At 49.5% G+C, this 17844-nt stretch overlaps 1 protein-coding gene across 2 annotated transcripts in view; it reads right to left on the reverse strand.

Moving 5' to 3' along the window:
• The window catches only part of GTSE1 (G2 and S-phase expressed 1), a 354076-nt gene that overhangs the window by 227205 nt on the left and 109027 nt on the right, over nt 1-17844 (reverse strand). For both annotated transcript variants that reach the window (XM_078679841.1, XM_078679849.1), the window contains exon 4: nt 15527-16205. In XM_078679841.1, the coding sequence (XP_078535967.1) occupies nt 15527-16205 (679 nt within the window). The remainder of the gene's footprint in view (nt 1-15526; nt 16206-17844) is intronic.

The raw sequence follows: 17844 nt of genomic DNA on the forward strand, positions 1-17844 counted from the left end.
TTAATTTTTGTCTATCAGGTTTTGTACGCTGCTTCCAGAGGAGTCCCACCGACGTATTTCATGTTATACTGTTTGTTCTAATAAACTTTTCCCCCATAAGAGTGTATACGTCTTCTTTTTCAGACACTTGTCTGTAGTTTATTGTGAAAATCGTCTGTTTATAGGAGGATATGAAGGAATTTTTTTTTTAATTTTGCGGTTCACCTACCAAATATAAACCAGACATTACATAAATGAAGCATGCGTAATTCTACAACTGCAAGGGTTCTATGTGTGTATCACTTTATAACAGCAGGAGTACTGCCCATGTGAGTACAGAACCAATAAGGCACTGCCTAGGACCACCGAGGCTTCAGGGACTGGTGAGGCCCACACTGCATTTTTAAGTAAAGCCCCGGAGGGTGGTGATCCCCAGGCTTCAGTTGGCCTCGAAAACCCCCGAACAATTAGTGAACAATACACGGGAAGGTGGCACTCCCCTAGGCTACGAAACGTCTGTGCGCTTCCGCTTAATTTACATCCCCAGTCCTACAGAGACCCTGCAGTATAATAATAGGATTAGCCATGGAACATTACCCACCAGGAGCCTCATTTAAATCAACGAGTGAGACCTGGCTTTTTTTTTGTTCTCCATTTTTACCATCCGGATCCGCTCTATTGTACGAGTTACTTATCTTCAGTAACGATGTATCTGGTAGAGAAGATTCTAGCCGCAGATTCCTTCACGGTGAATTATCCCCAGACGTGAGACTGGATCTGGAAAACTTGCCACAGCATCCCTGCAGGCCGGGGCGGGACGACATCACGAGACTCCGCCCAGGCATCGTCCACGCACGTGACTTCAGCGAGGTCACACAAGACCCACCCCAGCACGCCTACGTCAGTTTTCTTCGGAGAACTTTTCCGCACCACAACACGGAACCACCAGATAAAAAACTGCGGAAGCATGGGAACAGTGTGCGAAAAGCAGAAAATTTGAGAAGAAACGGAGACTAACACCACCACCACAGTAGTTTCACACCGGAGAACCCAAGGCAGGGGGGGAAGAAGGAAGAAGAAAGAGAGAAAGAAGGAAGAAGAAAGAGGAAGAAGGAAGGAGAGGAAGAACCCTGAGGCGCCACCCTGCCAGCACATAGACAACATCCCACCTCTGTGCCCCGGAGGCAAGGAACATGCGTAAGGACATGGTACACGTAGGAAACCCACCACCCCCAACCTGAGCAAGGAAGGGGACCAGTCCCAACACAGACAGGGACAACAAACATCCAAGCCACCCCCAACATAAGGGCAACCACCCACAAGGGACAAGGGCAGACATGACCAGATTACCCTTAATCAGAGGACAGGGATAGAAAGCAATCCCCTCAAAACCTGGAGTAGCCAGAGCAGCAGGGCACCAGGGAACCGGGGCACAATCCTGCAAAGAACCAAGGAGGAATGAACCGCCTCCAGACAGAGCCACCCGTCAAGAGCAAAGAAGGCACTCACATGAGAAGCCGCCCCCCACCGGGAGGAGAGTACCAAAGACCAACACAAGGGTCCTCGCAGAATGGGGGAGGAAGGGCGGGCCGTGAAGGAATCTACGGCTAGAATTGTCTTTATCAGATACATCATTACCGAAGGTAAGTACCTCGTACATCTGATAGACTACTAGCCGCAGATTCCTTCACGTAGAATAGATACCCGAGCAATACCCCGTGGGAAGGAGGGTCTGCGAAAGGACCCCACTAGCCAATACAGAACAGAGGACCCGACCTGTGGACCAGGCAGAACCTCGTCCCTGCCAGGCAATGGGACCCCCACAAGCCGAATCCAACCGACTCCAAGAGGATGTAGGGGGGAGAAGAAGATGTCGAAGAGGCCCGTACTCTCACAGCAGAGGAACCAAGGGCAAGTCGGAGAGGCTGAAGCACCACACTCCCCTATCAGGCAACTAACCGCCACCCCATGCAAAGACAGGAAGAGCAGAAGACAAAGCCTAGAGGACCCAAGGAAACCGGGGAAAAGAAGGCAAACCCACTCCAGATGGAGAGCAACATGCCAGCCAGAACAAAGTCGGCAGTCAAAGCCACCAGAAGCAAGAAGAACAGCCCGAGGCAGAGTGGGCAGCGCCCGGAAAGGGAGAACACCGGATCATTCCAGATCTCAGGGCAGGAGCAGGGAGAGGAGGAGATGCCCGGGCACACCACCACGAGTGGCCGCGCACACGACCTCAGGAAGCAAAAGCAACGCACTTAAACGCCATGGAGAACAGGCAACTGAAGGCGACCAGAACCCCCTGGCAGAGCGCAAGCCATATGACATCGTACCCTAGTTAGGGTAGTGATAGCTAAGTCCCAAAATATGGGAACCCTCTTTGGAAGAACTTCCGCAGCAGAGGAACAAACAAAAGAGCCACGGGGGGGAAAAAAACACCCACGCGAAAGGCTTGACAAGCAGCCCAAGCAAGCAGAAGGCCTAATCTCAGGGCCAAGTCTGCACAACAATTCCAACACACACATGATCAACAAAAGGGCCGTCCAGCAGCCAACCGTGCTAAAGTCCCAAGGAAGGACACAAATGGCCAGAACACACCCTCCACAGCCAGAATAACCGGCCTAAGAAGACCCAGAATCAACCTGACTCAGTTGTCACTGAGGAGAGGACGGAGGAGGATAAGGCGGAGGAGGAGGAGGACAGAGCCCTGCCAAGAGCCTCTGGATGGCGGTGTCGGCCAGGGCATGGAACAACAGTCTGCCATCAAACGGAAGGTCAATGAGTCACTCCCAAATATTCTCAGGGAATACTCCATCCCGAAGCCAAGCATGGTGAGGGAGAGCGACCGAGGAAGCCATGGCCCGGCCCAACACCTCAGATGTCCAGAGTGAAGCAGAGAATAAACGCCGCAATCTCCCACAAACAGGAGAAGGCCCGAGCCAGGACACACAAGGTGTTCAGGGCACGCAGGGAAGCGCTGGTTGAGGCGAACATGTTGCGCCCCCAAGAGTCCAACCAGCTGCCTCTCTGGATGGCGGAGTCAACAGCGGCGGCAGGGAGGGAAAATCAGTCCGCAAAAGATGACTGGAGGCAGAGGGGTGAAGGGAAAGGCACGCCGGGTCACGCGGCGCTGGGAGATGCCGGTGCAGAAGATGTTGAGGCACTGGGTCCCCTGAGGCAGGACGCCTCCAAGCCCCCGTCAAGGAAGAAAGGAGTGAACCTTCAAAGAGAAGAAAGATTTCTTACCCACCAGAGCCCTGGTGGGGGACCTCTAATAGGTGGTCCACCGGAAAGTGAGCCACCGGGTCACCCATACGCAGTTTGCCCACAGCCGTGGACACCGCGTGAGCGAAGGCCGCACCCGCCTCTATAGGGCCCCGCGGCGAGGAATGCAGCTCCTCCGTGGGCGTGGGCAACTGCTGCAAACTAAGGCGCCGTCCCCAAGACCAAGCGGGGCGGGCAAGGGCCAGACCTGGAAGTCAGTAGGAGCCAAAGAATGAGGGACCTGCCCCTCTTCTGATGAACACCTCAGCCTCAGGAATTGTGGGGGAGCCGCCCTTCGACGCCGGGGGGTCATTCTTCGACGCCGGTGAAAAACACACCACACGGCGACCAGTCTCCGGGGAGGAGAACACCAATATACAGCCTGCCTCCGGAGAAGGAACATCCGAAGACGAATCCGCGGTACGACCCCTGCCGGAGCCATAGAGTCCGCTGCCTGAGGCAAGGTGTCGGCACCATCCGGCGTCGCCAGACAAGGCTCCTCCAAGTCAACCCGTACCGGAGACTAGAGCGGGGCTGGAGTCAAACCGGCCCGGGGCGGCGACGACCGAACCTCCACGAGGTGGGGCGGGGGGGGGGCAGGGGGAGTACGAGACAGGCCTGGGGAGTGACACGAAGACCTCCGTCAGTCACGGCCAAAAATGAGGCGTAGATCGCACGGCAACCCATACGGCAGTGCCAGGGATGATTCCACCTCTGACTGGCCCCCCCTCGAGGCGACCGCCTATGGGGAGGAACGAGAGGGGCCCGGAGAGGGGTGATCATTCCTCACCCAGCCCCGACCCGGAGCAGGGCGAGGAGGGTACACCGACCCCCGTAGCTCCGCACGTTCCAACTGCTGCCGGCACCGTAGCGGCTCCAGCAGCGGCCTTAGACAGGACCACCTTGTCAAAGGACCAAGAGGGGCACGGGATGCGACCCGAGCCCCGGCGACCTCCCATGACACCACATGGACTCCCGCAGGAGTTTGCAGCGAGGCAGAGAAGCCGTGGCCTCAAGGAGGTAACCCAGAGGAGCCACACCCCAACAGCACCACACCCTCCAAGCCTGGATCCAAACCAGTCGGCGCCAGAGCCACCGGTGGGTCCGCCGACGCCCCAGGAGGGGGAGACTCCAGCGAGGCCTGCAAAGCCGCCGTATATGTCTCCATTTGGACTCTCGACACCCCAACACCGGGAAAAGGTGGATAGGACCAAACGCGGGGTCGCATCACCCGCGGAAAGTCCACATCCCCAGCAGGCCGGAAACCAGCCCCATGGACAAACTGCAACACTTACCTGAGCGCCGCTTCCGGTGGGGTAACATCGGAGAAGGCCGAGGGCGACGACCACGGCCGAATCTGAAGCCGTCGCCGAAGCAGACCGAGGGGAGGGCGACGACATGGAGACGCACCGAGAGAAGTTTCATGCAGCGCTCCCGCCGCGACTTCGGCTTCAACTGTTGACAGGTCTCGCAGACAGTGGTGCCGTGATCCTCCCCAAACACCACATACAAATGAGGTGCGGTCCATCGCCGACATAAGATGCCCACAAAACGTACAAGTTTTGAAGCCCGAAGGCATTCGCACACTGTTCCCCAAAATAAATGGGCAAAAAAGGGGCCCGTAGCAAGGACCGGATCCGCGTTGCACGCAGAAAAGGAAAAAAATTACGTAGGCGGGCTGGGGCGGGTCTTCTGTGACCTCACGGACGTCACGTGCGCGGACGACACATGGGCGGAGTCGCGTGGTGTCATTCCGCCTCCGGCGCGCAGGGATGCTGTGGCAAAAGTTTTCCGGATCCAATCTCAAGCCTGGGGATATTTCTACGTGAAGGAATCTGCGGCTAGTAGTCTATCAGATAAAGCGATACAAAGTTTTCCTCCCCTCGCTTCAACTAGTCAAACTAGAATTTGCAATCGCAGAGTGGAAGCCATGCACCTGCCCTCTAATAGCAAACAAATGTCCCGGGGAGGCACACCCCAGGACATTGCATTAGCTGCGCCTGGGAGGTCGTGCTCCCTAGGACCACGATGCATTGGTTAGTATAAACGCATACTAACACTACTTACGTGTAGTACAGCGACCAGAGTGTAGTGAAGTGGCAGAGGAAGTGCAAAATCTAAAAATATAAATCCTACCAGGTTGGATGACATAGTTCAATGAGCAGACGACCCTGGGATGAGTAGAAACAGCTACACGAAGAAAACAGGTCTTCAGCACAATGCAAACAACTTTGAAATATTGGTGAGTACTGACTTCTTTTTACCTTCTCCTGCTAGTCACCAAATGTATGTAGTGAAGAGGTAGACAGCAGTGGATCCGATAAATAGATTTATTGCAGGTAAACAAGACACCTTAAACACCCACCAACAGGAGCAGATAGCAAGGCAACTGTCTTCTCCAGCACCGTGTACAAACTCCCCAAGGTTCCCCTCATGACAGCCCTACATTCTAACTTTACATACTTAGATTCTAGTAGAATTACATACCAACATTTTACTATGTCTTACATTGGAATACAGTATTAACAATATGAGAGAGAGGGAAAAAGGCACCCTCGGTCCCCCGGGCTAATTTTGTGAAACAACAAGAGTGTGTCGAAAAACAATATAAGTTATTAGCACATGATCAGAGATCGATATGGCCCTATTAACTCCACATTGGAAATAGCTATGGATTTTATTGGAAGCCCTCACTCCCCACCCTGGGTGGTGACATGCTTCATCATCGGGCCCACCAGGAGAAGCCAAATGCCTCCCTGGTGTGCTACAACGCCAGATTACTGCGGAGCTGGTTTTGTGACAGTGGTGTGAAAAATGTGGTGTTTAAAATTGTCAAGAAACTGTACCAGAATTTTTTTTTATTCTGTGGTCAGTCTGACAAGGTTAAAATATGTGTCGGGAAATTTGCCAATTAATGTATTGGTTATTTCCACTTTTAGAGTGGGGTCGACATGTTTCAGCCCTTGTGTAAGATTTACCGGGCTTTCTTCAGGACCATGTAATATGTACCTCGGCGGTGTGGGAGCGCTAAGGTCCACCCTACCAGAGGACGTGAAAGTTAAAAACGGTCGTGTAAAAATTAGTGCAGAAAAAACAAACCACCAAGTAGTGGAATAAACCTCTGATTAAGAGGGACCTGTGTGGTTTGTATAAAAAACGATCCACTCCCCATAGGTCTCGTGGATCCACGAGGTCCGGTTGCAGGGAGCGCTAGGTGCCAAACGGGTGCTGGGCGTAGCGGGCGGTGAGCCATTGTCGCCCCACCCACCTCCCGAGACTTATGGGGAGTGGATCGTTTATACAAACCACACAGGTCCCTCTTAATCAGAGGTTTATTCCACTACTTGGTGGTTTGTTTTTTCTGCACTAATTTTTACATGACCGTTTTTAACTTTCACGTCCTCTGGTAGGGTGGACCTTAGCGCGCCCACAACGCAGAGGTACATATTACATGGTCCTGAAGAAAGCCCGGTAAATCTTACACATAAGGGCTGAAACATGTCGACCCCACTCTAAAAGTGGAAATAACCAATACATTAATTGGCAGATTTCCCGACACATATTTTAACCTGGTCAGACTGACCACAGAATAAAAAAAAATTCTGGTACAGTTTCTTGACAATTTTAAACACCACATTTTTCACACCACTGTCACAAAACCAGCTCCGCAGTAATCTGGCGTTGTAGCACACCAGGGAGGCATTCGGCTTCTCCTGGTGGGCCCGATGATGAAGCATGTCACCACCCAGGGTGGCGAGTGAGGGCTTCCAATAAAATCCATAGCTATTTCCAATGTGGAGTTAATAGGGCCATATCGATCTCTGATCATGTGCTAATAACTTATATTACATTGGAATAGTACACAGAGCACATGACTTTACAGCAATGAGCTCATGGTTTCATCCAGGAGTCTTCAGACAGGTAGGGTTGAGATGTTCGCTTCCCACTCTTCCTATTATATAAAACACAAACTAACACTACTTCCACAGGTATACTACAGCACCCAGAGCACATCACTTTACAGCAATGTGCTCCCGATTTAGGCTCACGGTTTAATCCCAGAGTCTTCAGACCAGTCCCTATTGATGTGTTATCTAGGGACCCAATCACTTTCCCAATTGCCCTATACACCATATCCTCCAACTCGCCTTAAATTCTCTCATCCAGCTTTCCTCAGACATTTTGTCACCCTAGAAGATCTAAGGTATTAGGGACTATAGGGCTAAACTAGTTAAGACAGTAATGAAAGGGCTAAGGTAGCCTAGTTAATCAGGTAAGAGATGATTGAAGGGGCAGCTGTCCAAGAAAAGTCAGTTGAGGTAACTAAAAGGGGACTAAAACTGCCAAAGGTCTCAGTGACAGACCGTAATTGAATCATGCCCAACACTTAAAATGGCTGCTCCTATTGTGTGGCAATATTCTTAGCCCATACACCTAAAATGGCAGCCGCAAGAATGCCCGGTGTGTCGTCGGCCACTAGGGGGGTTTCACAAAAAATCTTCCTAACAGGAAGTGCAATGCCTAATTGGTGTGGACGCGAAGGGAAGAGTGCCGCACTGAAAAAGACGTCAAACCAACTAAGCAGAATCTGTACGAACATCTCCTAAGAGGGGCGCCGCCCCAAAGAAAGCCAAACAATGCTGGGACATTGGTGCGGCCGCACACCAGATTGTGCTTCTCAACGAAGCCCCGGACTTATGGAGAAATCCCCCTACACCGGCAAAGAGACAGATGGCGGTCAAGGAAGGAGCCAACGTGTCTCTGGAAGGCAGCAGGCTACAGAGTCAGGCAAAGGCATGAGCACAGCCCGACCTACCACATTGTTTGAAAGTTGGTGAATAACCACAAAAGAACAGGGGGCACAGGAGCTGAGAAATACCATTGAGAAGTCCTACAGCGTAACCACAAACCGCGATTAAAGGAAATGTTAAATAGAGGAAATAAAGAAATTAGTGATGAATAAACAGCCACAGATGCGAGCAAATATGAAAGCGGTAGTGGGGCAAAGCAATTTACAAGTCTAAAGAACAAGTTACTTACCTTCGGTAACGCTTTTTCTGGTAGATACTATATCTGCCTGTGGATTCCTCACCTTGTGAATATCCCCCTTGCGCCAGCAACGTTCGGAAATTTTCTACGTAGTACGCAGACGTCACAGGAGCACGGCATCGCGCGCGACTCCGTCCGACGTCACCGACCCCATATCAGGCCCACGCCGGCGTGATGACGTCAGTTCCGCCCTTTTTCCGTGCCTTCGAGGCACACGGACGGACCAACGATAGCAAATATGCAAATGTACACAGTACATATAGAACAAAATCAATACAATAGTATAAACCATATATACAGAAAGACCAGGTATAGCAGAGTGGACAACGGGGAGGCGGGTGGGTCAGTGAGGAATCCACAGGCAGATATAGTATCTACCAGAAAAAGCGTTACCGAAGGTAAGTAACTTGTTCTTCTGATAGATACATCTGCCGTGTGGATTCCTCACCTTGTGAATAGATTCCCACAGCAGTCCCCACTCCCGGAGGAGGGTGTCCACTCTGCTACACCAGGAAATCTTGGGGGACAGAGCGCGCGAAGTGGCCATCCCTCCTCACCTCGGTATCCAAGCAGTAGTGCTTCGCGAAAGTGTGGAGGGAGGCCCAAGTCGCGGCCCTGCAAATATCCTCAACAGGTACACCCCTAGACAAAGCAGATGTTGCAGACTTTGCCCTAGTTGAATGTGCTCTAATACCCTCAGGAGGGTCCTTACCCGCAAGGGAGTAGCAGATCTTGATGCACAGGATTATCCACCTGGAAAGAGTGCGCTTGTGCACCGCTCTGCCCTTCTTGCAGCCAGAAAAACCAACAAACAGCTGGTCGTCCATCCGGAAGTCTTTAGTCCTGTCCAGATAGAAAGACACCGCCCTCTTAGGGTCCAGGCGATGCAGTCTCTCCTCCTCCTTGGAAGGATGTGGGGGAGGATAGAAGGTAGGAAGGGTAATGGACTGCCCAAGATGAAAAGGAGTCACCACCTTAGGCAGAAAAGCAGCCCTGGTCCTAAGAACCATCCTTTCAGCATGAATGGTCAGGAATGGGGGTTTAGAACTTAGAGCTTGAAGCTCACTTACCCTCCTTGCCGAGGTGATTGCAACGAGGAAGATCGTTTTAAAAGAGAGAAGCCTCAATGGACACTTGTGCAAGGGCTCGAAGGGAGAACCCATTAAAAAGGTCAGCACAAGATTCAAATCCCAGTGAGGAACAATAAAAGGGGTAGGAGGGAACATATTTATGAGACCCCTCAAGAATCTTAAAACCACCGGAGATTTAAAGAGAGAGGGCTGATCCGGCAAACAGAGAAACGCCGATAAGGCCGAAAGATACCCCTTGACAGTAGCCACAGCCAAACCTTGCTGCGCCAGACAAAGAGCAAATTGTAAAATATTAGATAAATGAGCCTTCAAAGGGTCAATATCTCTCTCCCTGCACCAAGAAACTAATTTCGACCACCTATAGGAGTAGATGGACTTAGTGGTGTCACGCCTGGCAGAGAGAATGACATCCACCACATCGTGAGGGAGAGAAAAAGAACTCAAGTTGCCCCGTTCAATCTCCAGGCATGAAGGTGTAATGTCTGGAGGTGGGGGTGTAGAACCTGCCCCTCCATCTGAGAGAGAAGGTCTGCCCTGTGAGGGAGACGGAGCGGGGGGTGAGAGGAGAGGTGGAGTAGGTCCGAATACCACACCCTTCCTGGCCAATCCGGGGCGACCAATATGACTTGGGCCCGGTCTTGACGAATCTTCCTCAGAACCCGAGGAATCAAGGGTATGGGAGGAAACGCGTAAAGGAGTTGATTTCCCCAACTCAACTGAAACACGTCCCCCAAGGCTCCTTGCATCGGATACTGGAGACTGCAGAATGACAGGCAGTGTGCATTCTCGCGAGTGGCGAATAGATCCACCCGAGGAGTCCCCCACATCTGAAAGATGTCGTGAACAACCTCCGGGTGAAGCCTCCACTCGTGGTCGGCAGAGAACTGCCGACTGAGACTGTCCGCACGAACGTTCAGAACTCCGGCCAGATGATTTGCCACCAGACAAATCTGATGGTCCTGAACCCAGGACCAGAGACGCAGAGCCTCTCTGCAGAGACACTGCGACCCTACTCCTCCCTGCTTGTTGATGTACCACATCGCAGTCGTGTTGTCCGTCAGGACTTGAACCGAACGACCGCGAAGGGAAGGGAGGAAGGCCTTGAGCGCCAAACGTATCGCCCTCAATTCCAGAAGGTTGATGTGAAACAACCTCTCCTCCGGAGACCAAAAACCCTTGACCTCCAGGTCTCCCAGATGAGCACCCCACCCGAGAGTGGATGCATCCGTTATCACTGTGGCCACTGATGGAGGCAGTTGAAAGGGCTTTCCTTGCGACAGATTAGCCTTCCACGCCCCACCAAGACAGATCCGCTGCAGCTTCTCTGGAGATCTTCACTGACTCCCTGAGATCTCCGTTGTGCTGATACCACTGCCTGCGGAGGCACCACTGGAGTGCCCTCATGTGCCAGCGTGCATGACTGACCAACAGAATGCAAGAAGCCATCAGACCGAGCAGGCGAAGAACCTTCAGGACCGGAACGACCGCTCCATTGCAGAATAAAGGAATCATCTCCTGAATGTCGTGAATCCTTTGAGGTGGAGGGAATGCACGACATACAGTAGTGTCCAGTACCGCACCTATGAACAGGTTGCGCTGGGAGGGCACCAGGTGAGATTTGGGTACGTTTATCGAAAAACCCAACCTGTGTAACAACTGAGTTGTCTCTTGCAGATGATGGAGCACCTTCTCCGGCGACTCTGCTTTGATCAGCCAGTCGTCTAGATAAGGGAATACAGGAATCCCTGACCTTCTGAGATGCGCAGCCACCACTGCCATCACCTTGGTGAAAACTCGAGGCGCAGTAGCAAGTCCAAAGGGAAGGACCGCAAACTGGTAGTGCTGCGATCCCACCGCAAAACGGAGATACTTCCTGTGCGACTTCAGGATTGGGATGTGAAAATACGCATCCTGCAAGTCGATTGACACCATCCAGTCTTCTTCCATCAGCGCAAGAAGAACCTGAGCAAGGGTGAGCATATTGAACTTCTCCTGCTTGAGATAGAGGTTCAAAACCCTGAGATCCAGGATCGGCCGAAGCCTGCCATCCTTCTTGGGAATCAAGAAATACCGGGAGTAGCACCCTTGACCCCTCTCCTGCTCTGGAACCACCTCTATTGCACCCTTTCGAAACAGTGCCAGGACTTCCTCCTGCAGGAGAAGCAGGTGGTCCTCCGAACAAAAACCTTGGCAAGGAGGGTAATTGGGAGGGAACTCCTGAAAAGGAAGAGCATACCCATTCTCTACGAGATTGAGAACCCAAAGATCTGATGAAACCGATTCCCAATCTCGTAGAAAATGAGTAAGACGACCCACTACTGGCCCTACATGATCCAGAATGATGGATCTAGGGCTGCTTTGCTGATGCGGGTGGGGGCTGGGCATTATTGGAGGAAGTGGAGGAAGAGGAGACTTGACGTCCACGACCCTTTTGTCTACCTCTATAGGACTTATATAGAGGGTGCTGCTGCTGCTGTTGTGGACCTTGCTTGAAGGGACGAAAAGAAGATCTACCAAATCCTCTGAATTTTCTAGTCGTCGACCCTTATCTGTAGACCCAAAGATCTTGCAGTGGCACGGCTGTCCTTAAACCTTTCCAAGGCTACATCAGCCTTTTTACCAAAAAGGCCAGTTCCTTCAAAAGGCAAGTCCAGCAATGTAGACTGTACATCCGCAGAGAAATCCGAGGACTTTAACCATGCGGCCCACCTGATCGCAATAGAGGAACCCATAATTCTAGCAACAGAATCCACAGTGTCCATGCCGCTCTGAATGACCATGCGCGCAGCAGCTTGAGTGTCAGAGATCACTTCATTAAAGTTTTTCCTATCTTCCTCAGGAAGTTTAGGTGACAATTGCTTCACTGAGTCCATCAGAGCATGTACATACCTTCCTAAAAGGCAAGTAGCATTTGTTGACTTAAGAGCCATGCTCCCAGAAGAGAAAGTCTTCTTCGCAGACTGATCTAACTTCTTTGATTCTTTGTCAGCTGGCACTTGAGGGAAAGAGCCTGCAACCCTATTAGAGCAAGCCGCCTGTACCACAAGACTTTCCGGAGATGGATGTGAAGAAAGGAATGCAGGGTCATCAGGAGCCACCCTATAGCGTCTTGCAATAGCTCTCGAAACTGCAGGAGCAGATAATGGTCTCTTCCAAACCTCTTTAATTGGATCAGTCAAGGCATCAGTAAATGGCAGTGTAGGTTCCACAATTGAAGAGGGAGAGTGCAAGACTTCAGTAAGGATGTTGGGCTTGTACTCAACTGTGGGCAGCTTCAAGTTGAGAAGATCAGCAGCCTTCTTAACCACGTGATAGGGAGCCACATCCCTAGATGGAGCATCCGAAGCCGAAGGTAGACCCCACTCGGGAGAGAGTTCCAGACCACTAGCATCCCGAAGTTCATCGAAATCATCATCATGATCAGGAAGTTCGCCTTCCTCCACATCAGAACTTTCATCCCTTTGTTCGAGAAGACGCTGAGCTCTTCGTCTCGACCACTCCAATCGAAGTCGACGGATTCGGTAACGACTCCGACGGAGCCGGTTCCGACGTCGATCGAGTAGCCGGAGCAGTAGGATGAGAATCATGGACAGGTGTGGTACCTCGATCTCGACTACGAGGTCGATCCGGAGTCGGCGAAGCCGTATGCGGAGTCGAAGACCTCGGTGGAGCCGTACCGAGCCAAGGTGGAAGAGGCGCCGGCATAAAAGGCATAAATGGAGCTGGGGCGTACGACTGAGGAATACCCAGATTGTACGATAATGGACCCATGGGACCAACAGGCGCTCCAGCGGGGTACATCGCCCTGGAATATACTCCAAACAACGCATTGAGAAAATGCGAGGGATCCTGACCAGGACCAGGAAATGGAGGGTACGGACCTACCGGATGTTCCAACGGAGGCTGTCCCGACACATTCTCACTCTGACCTTCTGGGTCTGCAGGAGTCTCCATTGGAGCCGGAGTCTGAGGAATCATCTCCTCTTCCTCTTCATGTTCTGAAGGATGTGAGGATACCGGATTCGGTTCAGGTTCCGGAGTCGGAGAACCTTCGATTGACAAGACAGGTGAAGGAGAGACAAAGTCCTTACGGTGTTTGTGAGACTTTTTCTTCGAGTCAGAGGATTCCTTCCCTGAATGATGTCTTGAACTGTGCTTCCTCCTCTTATGTTTTCTCCTCGAGGAGCTCGAAGCATGACCTGAAGCCGACTTAGAACTAGATCTAGATCTTTCTCTGGATCTTGACTTCGCTTTAGATCTCGACTCCTCCCCAGATCTCGAACCCGCTCTGGATCTCGACGCCGATCTCGACTTCGATCGAGACCTTTGCTTCGACTTCGATCGTCTCGACGTCGATCTCGAATATCTTCCAGTATCCTGTTTTACCTTCGCTAAAAGTAGTTAACCTTCACGCTCCCGAAGCGCCTTTGGGTTCATTTTAAAACAGGAACTGCAGTTTTTAACGTCGTGATCCGAACCAAGACACCACAAACAATCCTTATGTGGGTCAGTGATAGACATCATGCGGGCACAAGACCTACATTGCTTAAAGCCTGTTTTCCTCGACGACATCTTCGGTGAAGAATTAAGTCGTAAAAGAGAAACAGTGACAATTAAATAATAGCTAGATACTAAGTATCTCAGAAGATCCCGAAAACCGTTAGCGTTGAAGACGCGGAAAAAAGGGAACTGACGTCATCACGCCAGCGTGGGCCTGATATGGGGTCGGTGACGTCGGACGGAGTCGCGCGCGATGCCGTGCTCCTGTGCTGTCGCCCACGTCGGCATACTACGTAGAAAATTTCCGAACGTTGCTGGCGCAAGGGGGATATTCACAAGGTGAGGAATCCACACGGCAGATGTATCTATCAGAATATGCCCCTCCAACAGCTGAGTGCACCCAAACACGTCCATACAGCCAAATCTCCTTCATTAATAAAGGAAAAAAACAGGTTGGTTACCTTGGGAGCAGCAGCAACAAAATAAGGAAGATGGCTGCATGTTACTGGACTATATACTTTACTGGAATGTTTTAAAGTTCTTAATTCTTTTGTTGCTGCTGCTAGCGGGCAATAAAAGGAGATTTGCATAATGTTAGCCTTTGTGCCCCAACAAAATTATGACCGGTCATATGTTGAAATGAAGGTAGCAGTTTATGGTTCTCTTGTTATAAAATTGAATACATATATTTAAAAAAAAAATATATATATATATATATAGAATTTGAGAGGCACCAAAAGTACCCGATTCAACAAACGGGCCATGCTTTTACAACCCTTGGAAATAACGCAGCCAGGAAACCTTGGTAAAAAGTCTAAGAAGTACAAGACCCCAAAAACGAGTCTTTTATATGGATGACTTGACAAGGAGCTGGATACGGATATAGAAATAGGAGTCTGGTATGCCAGCCATGTAAAAGTAGGGATTTAGAGGAGTTGTTCAAGAGGATGTTGCCGTGAAGGCATAAAAACATTCTCCCAAGACTATGGCAGCAGTAGCTAAGGCCCTTCAGGCAGTATCTAGTCTTCAATCCCCACAAGCATTCTTAAGCACTCCAGAAGTAATGCTTTAAGCTACGCGAATATGGTACCAGTGGGGTTAGGCATGCTATGGCTCACGTATCTCCATCCTTCCCTATTCCAATGAATGAGAAAGCAGATGTCCATAACAGAAGGCAATGAAAAATTATGTTTACACACAACTCTTTAACAATTGCAGGCCTCTAGAAGGTCATTGCGCTTTTGTGCAAAGGAGCAGGTGGTACCAGTCAAACAGATAACAGCAAAAACTACTTGCATTGAGATTGCTTTAAGACAAGATGATCCAGTCCCGTTAGTAAGGGCTTGAGGGGGAACTGCTACGTAGGCAGCCATAGTAAAAGATAAGCTCAGCCCAGACGGTGTTCAGGCCTTCTCTTTTATTGCTATGACGACTGGTACAGGCCTTCCTCTCCAGGAGCTAACATTTCAAGTGTGTTTAAGAAGATGGGCGAGCATGTTGAATATGTACAAAAATTATTTTCCTGGTAATTTCTTGCCATTCTTAAAATAATTCTGGTCTTATTTGTAAACAGATTCAGCAATCCGCTAGTGCTGCCAACAAACAGAAGGGTAACAGTCAAAAACAAACCTGACAGTTTTAGTTACCTTTGGTACGCCAAGGTGCGGTTTTTTTGTTGCATTTGAGACTGCCTTTGTAGACTGCAACTTGCTCAGGGCTAATTTTTTCTCACCAATTGCTGTAGGGCGCTTTGCACTTTGGACTTCATTAGGCTTTTCTTTTGCTTCTGCTTCTGCTGGCAACAAGGATGTTTTTTGAGGAGTTTTTGCTTTTAGTGGGCTTGGCTTGCATCGAGATGGAGAGGAGCGTGTTGGAGATGGGCATGTTGTCTCAACTGGAAACTCCAATCGCTGCTGAATGGAAGGGGGGAGCAGATGAAAGGGGCTGTCGTTCACACAATAAGTTTCCCTTTTAATCGGGATAGGTGTTTTAGCATTTTCCTGTCCATTATGAAAGATATTCAGCTTGGATTTCGATTCCTGCACAAACTTTTCAATGGCTGGATTTTTCACTGCCGACTGAGTTACTTTGTTTTGTGGGGTCTCTCTGGATTGTTCCAGCTGCAGTGCTAGCAAATGAGCTTCTTTAAAAATCTCCACAAATTTGTCACCACTTAGAGGACTCCACATTGCTTTTTCGTTCAGTTCTAGTGGACAGTTCTCATCGGACTTACTCTTCTGTGCATCAACGCAAACTGAAACACATTTTTCTTTATGGCCAATTGGACCAATAAAAACTTCATCATCTTCAGCTTCTTCTTTCCCACTATTAAAAGAGAAAAGTTTCAATAAGTGTGCTTGAACAAATAAATCATTGATGACATCATTGAAACAATATATTAAAATCAAAGAAAAATGTATATTTTTAACACCCAAGCTAACTGTGGAACAATTAGTCAGCTGATGCCATTGAACATAGTTGTGTGAGAACCTACTACCAACCATCCGAACTAGTCTAAAATGCCTCTGCAGAATTCAGAATTCACATTTTAAAGCTAGGCAGCTGTCTCCAGCATATCCTTTGCTAGGATTTAGTACAAAATTACACTTAAGATCGTTCCAGATCTCTGCGTCAGCAGGGCAGAAGCAGACCAAATTGGCTGTGTTTTCCTTCCAATACTAGGTGTACACAGCAATGTAAAAATGACAAGTCGTCTACAAAACTGGAGTGTATTGTTGCCCCTTAAAACAGGGTCAGAAACTAAGCCTTGGTTTAACAAATGAAGTGAGAGACAGAGCTGCCACTTAAGCACATCAAAGGACCTCGCCAACTTAGAGCTCCTCCCCCTCCTACTTGCCTTGCAGTCATGAATACAGAAAAAGCTACACGTGTGGAGAGAAGGCGGAATGAGACAGAACATGGGTTGGGAGTGCTGAGAGATGAAGGGCGTGAGTTTTGAGCGTCCAGAATTTAGTTCTGGGCATATCGGACATACTATGGTGTCAATTGTTTTTCTTGTATATGATCATTGTTTTTGGTTTGTATAGAGGGAGAATGGGTTTGATTAATGGACAGGAAAATGTGGCGCTCAATCGTGTCTGATTTTAGATGAGTATTTTGATTTCCAAGTTCGCAGTGCACACAGGTCAGGGGAAACAACCCCAATAACAAACAACCCCTGCACTGGTATGGAGAGGCCTATACCAAATAGATAAGAACTAAGTCCTGTGCACACGTTTGTATAGTAATAGGTCCTGATGTCAGAACTCAACATAAAAACCAGTGTTCAATCGAATCAATGAATCTCAAAATCCAATTTTGTGCGTAGAAATCATTTATAGGTCAATCTTGATCAGTGCATTTAAACAATAGCCAGCCGACACGTGTTTCGCCACACCGTGTAGAAGATGGGACTCATCAGGGCCGGGAAGGACAAAGGGAAAGCGAAACAAAAAAATAAACGGGGGCAAACTAAGACATTTTTAAACAATACGTGAAAGGGTGAGAGGTAAATCACCTATTAGCAAGTGGAGACCCTATGGTGTGTAAAGGCATTTAAATGTGACAACCAACGTATAACCGGAGAGACCAGGCTGTAATAGTGGGTGAAAAAAAAAAGTGGTATGAAAAAAGTTTTAAATCTCCAGGCAAAGGAAGCGTACGGTATAGAGTAATTGATATGTTTGTAGTTGAGAGCGGTATCCATCCTAAGAGAAGACAACATTTTAAGCACATAAATTGTGACTAAAGTGTCGATGGTGGACCAGTATGTGAGGTACTACATGCAACCATTTCACACGTTAATAGATTTTCAGAAACACTGCACATGTGAGAAGATGCAACATTACTGCGGCATAAGCTTCAAGTGTAACGTGACATATTACAGAGAAGAAATTAGTTACGAATAAAGTTCAAATGATCTGCACGATCGCTAGCAATAGTGAATATAAGGCATCTTCTACCG

This window comes from Lissotriton helveticus, chromosome 1_1 (genome assembly GCF_964261635.1).
Source record: "Lissotriton helveticus chromosome 1_1, aLisHel1.1, whole genome shotgun sequence".
In the NCBI taxonomy this organism is placed as follows: Eukaryota; Metazoa; Chordata; class Amphibia; order Caudata; family Salamandridae; genus Lissotriton; species Lissotriton helveticus.